Below are 4,073 nucleotides of genomic sequence, written 5' to 3' on the forward strand. Positions count from 1 at the left end.
GAAGTGAACTATTTGTATGTCCAAGTTCATCAAAGAAGTGACTGTGTGTTCAAAATGATGTAATGACAAAACTTATTAGGTTTGTCATTAAGGGGGGTGTTGGTATTTGTGTTAGGATTATTGCATGATAGGATGCATATAATAATTATTGTTAGGTTTGTAGTTTGTTAAATAGGTTAATATTTTAGTGGTACCGATGTACAACTCAACATATTTAGGAAAGTTGTTAGGGAAGTTTCCAATAAAACAGGATATGTGAATCCTATAAATGTGTGATGTATTTGAATGAAAACAGTGAAGCACATATTACATCAAGTTTTTAATTATTGTAGATTCTGTTTGTCTCTGCCCATATTTCTAATATTGGAAGGGTAGGTTCAGAAGTTTAAGGTTTATTTTCAGATAGCTGGGGAATGGAATAATTTGTCTGTGCCTAAGTTTGCCATTTGACATCTGCTTTTCTTGAAAATTCTAAAGGGATCTAAACCATGAACATGGTAGATTGCATAAGAACTCTAAAAGCTATCACGATTTCACTTATGCTGTGCTAAATAAACAAAAGGACCTGCTGCCAGATTATGGAACATAATATGTTTCTTGCAGCACATCCCAGACTGATGTTGTGCTTGCTGCAGACCTCGGCCGTCCTTTCACTGATCTGATGGAATTTCCTGAAAATGATGATGTCATTCAGGAAGCGATGATGAAGATGAGGAGACTGATCAGTAATCGGTTTTCTGGAAAATGTTTGTAGTCAGTTAATATGCTTTGTATTATTTGGAATTTGCCTGTTTCCACCGATGCTTTCATGGCAGCACTCCTTAAGGAGGAGGCAAACTGTAGACTAACATCTAGTATGACCCATATGCATATTTGCTGATGATGATTAAACAGTATAATTCAATGAAACTCAGAATTTGTATGCTTAGAGTGATCTTAAAAATGATAACTAATATGTTTGGCTTGTGACACATCGGTGAAAAGGTTGTTCCTACTTTCCCCAATCAAGTCATGGTAGAGTGGACTTCCAATTTGGGCTATTTGAGCTGCTGTTCATATTGTGGCCGCGTTATGTCAAGAAGTTGATTTCTTTCTTTTCTACAGGCCAAGTCAGTATCTCATAATCTTGGGCCTCTTATTGTCTGATTCCATAATCAAACTTCTAAATTCTTTATGGATTTGGGCCCATTGTTAGCCCCAAGCACTCTGAACCATGTGTGAAAGAGAAAAAAGAAACCATAGCCCTTCAAGTAGCTTTTAAAAGAAGAAATTGTGCATATATATGAGTGAATCAGATAACTATAAAAAAATGAGAAACAGTTGATTAAGTTTTCACTATGGATGTATACAAAATTCAGTTAAATTAAATAGCATAATTATCAATCACAAATATGTTTTTGACATTTGGGGGCTCACATAAAAAATAGGTTCAACATCTACGGAACCTTTCAAACCAATGATATTTGGGCAAATATTGATCAATGAACCAGCAGAAAGCTATAACACGTTGACACATTTGCACACACAAATCCTTGGCTGATCATAAAAAGAGTCAGCATGCTGAACAGAACCAGCAAAGGGCTGTCTTCCCTGTTCATCCAAATACCTCGTAGAATTTTTCTTCAACAAGCAAACCTGAGTCAATGGATTCCAATGGATCTTTTCGGAGACGGTGTCTCAAGCAATTTGGGATGACAATCTTCACATCTTCGGGACGTACCTCTTCTCTTCCTTTCAGAGCAGCTAAAGCCTTGGCAGCCCTGTTAGTCACTATATCACCTCTCAAGCCATCCACATTCAGCTCAGAACATACTTGGGATATCTTAACACGAATGCCATGATCCATTTGAACTCTAGAAAGCCGCTCCCTAGCCTCATAAATCTGACTCTGAAGCTTTTCCTGCTCTTGCTTATATTTCTCTCGAAAAGCCTTTTGGTCTCTGTCAAAACTTGCTCTCTCCTCCACAATCTTGACCCTTAACTCCGCATCTCTTACTGTCCCAACCTGGGCATGCATACCAAATCTGTCCAACAGTTGCGGACGAAGCTCACCTTCCTCTGGATTTCCAGAACCAATGAGAATAAAACGAGAGGGATGGGAGATTGAAATCCCTTCTCTCTCCACGGTGTTCCATCCAGAAGCTGCAGAATCTAATAGTACATCTACTAGATGATCATCAAGAAGATTAACCTCATCAACATACAGAATTCCCCTGTTAGCCTTTGCAAGAAGACCAGGCTCAAATGCCTTAACTCCCTCTGTAAGTGCCTTCTCAATATCAATAGTTCCACAAACCCTATCCTCAGTGGCACCCAATGGCAAATCTACCATACAGATTTTTGTCATTGTGACAGGAAGTTCTTCTTCTCTTTCAACTCTTTGCCGAACCTCCTCGCTCATAGATTCCGGATCATAAGGATCAGAATTGAACGGATCACCAGAAACCACTGTAATTTCTGGAAGCAAGTCCACAAGTGATCTCACTGTGGTTGATTTGCCTGTACCACGGTCACCCATTATCATAACCCCTCCAATTTTTGGGTCAATCACATTCAGTAAAAGGCATAATTTCATCTCATCCTGACCAACAATTGCTGCAAAAGGATACACAGGTCGCTGATTGTCCTTGGATACAGCCTTCGTAGCCTTTCAACCAGATACAACTTGCACTATCAGACTAAATACAACTGTGCGCTATGGATCTTAGGCTTTCATCCAGATAGCAATTGATCTATCGATTAAATATAACTACTTGCTATGGAACATACTTAGAAGACAAAAAATGGTATGGTAGCCACATAATTGATAAAAACATTTTAATTGACTTACAAAAACCATCCAATGCAAGAAATACCTTCAATTGTTTTCGGGCATTTTAAACTGTGATCCTATCAAAGAGCTTAACTGATGCTATTTCAGTGAATTAAAAGTTCATTCTCGGAGATTCAAGATTACAGAGTTGTATTTTAGAAGCATTGTACCGTGGATAAACTACATCATTGTTGGCAGAACAAAATGAAAACCTTTGACAGAAGCAAAACTTACCTGCTTAGTCGATAAAACTTCACTCGCAACACTGTTCACGCATAAAGTGCTCCTGAACCTCTTCTTAGGCAGTTGCATTTTGCAACCCGTTCGGAGTCTATTTCCAAAGAACTGGCCTGACCCAATTTCAATAAAATATTAGATTTTGTTATCTAAAACAAATAAGTATTACGCTCAATTTTGGTATTTCCAATATGGAATACATTTAAGTCACAAAATCTACAAAATTAGCAATGAACTATGCCGAACCGAGAAAAAAAGAAAAAGAAAACCAACAGTGACTACTGAAATCAGTTCTTGAATGCCCCATGTATGGAACTGGACAAAACAAGGTAGAAACACTGGTACCCAGTTGCCGAAGTTGAATAAACAGTAACTTAAGACATGAAAAAGCCAATCTTTCTCACGACAAGGCAAGTGCGTGTACACACACTTCCAGGACCGGTGAAATTATCACCATGAAATGAAACCTTACCAGAACGCGGGGCAACAGGAGCAAGAAGTTGAGATTCTGAAGATGAGTAGTTGACAGCAGCCATGGAAGCAGCAGAAAGTCCCGCTATTCCTGAGATTGCCATTGCCATGACTTGCTCTCTGGGTGCATTAACAAAATGGAGAGAGGACCATATCTTTTTGTTCATCCATTCATAATCTCCCCTGTCCACATCATTTCGAACCTCAATAAAGATATTAATCTTTACTTGGCCAATCCCTTTCCTATTATTACGATAGTCTTGTTCATAAAATGTTTTATCAATTCCAATCACACTTAGGGATAATGGTCTCAAATTGATCTTGAATGTGAGAAAGCAAGGGATATTAAAAAGAAATTACTTTGAATGGCTTCGTTAGAATAGGCTTTGTTGTTTTGTTTGGTGTAAAGTTAATAAAATGTTTCATCAATTCTAAGTATATTTAGGGATAAAGTTTCAAATTGATCTTGAATGTGTGAGAGATGTTATAAAGAAATTACTTTGAATGGTTTATGTTACAATAAGTTTTGTTTGGTGTGAAGTTAATAGAATTA

General features: G+C 37.7%; 1 protein-coding gene across 1 annotated transcript; it reads right to left on the reverse strand.

Annotated features, from left to right (window-relative positions):
• Positions 1 to 1,344: 1,344 nt before the first annotated feature.
• On the reverse strand, positions 1,345 to 3,733 carry LOC131029655 (magnesium-chelatase subunit ChlI). Its single transcript, XM_057960224.2, has 3 exons — positions 3,522 to 3,733; positions 3,047 to 3,162; positions 1,345 to 2,647 (listed from the first exon to the last, which is right to left on the reverse strand). The coding sequence occupies exons 1-3, from the start codon at positions 3,685 to 3,687 to the stop codon at positions 1,595 to 1,597; spliced, it is 1,335 nt and encodes a 444-aa protein (XP_057816207.2). The 5' UTR covers positions 3,688 to 3,733; the 3' UTR covers positions 1,345 to 1,594.
• Between the last annotated feature and the right edge of the window lie 340 nt (positions 3,734 to 4,073).

Source organism: Cryptomeria japonica, chromosome 7 (genome assembly GCF_030272615.1).
Source record: "Cryptomeria japonica chromosome 7, Sugi_1.0, whole genome shotgun sequence".
Taxonomy (NCBI): domain Eukaryota; kingdom Viridiplantae; phylum Streptophyta; class Pinopsida; order Cupressales; family Cupressaceae; genus Cryptomeria; species Cryptomeria japonica.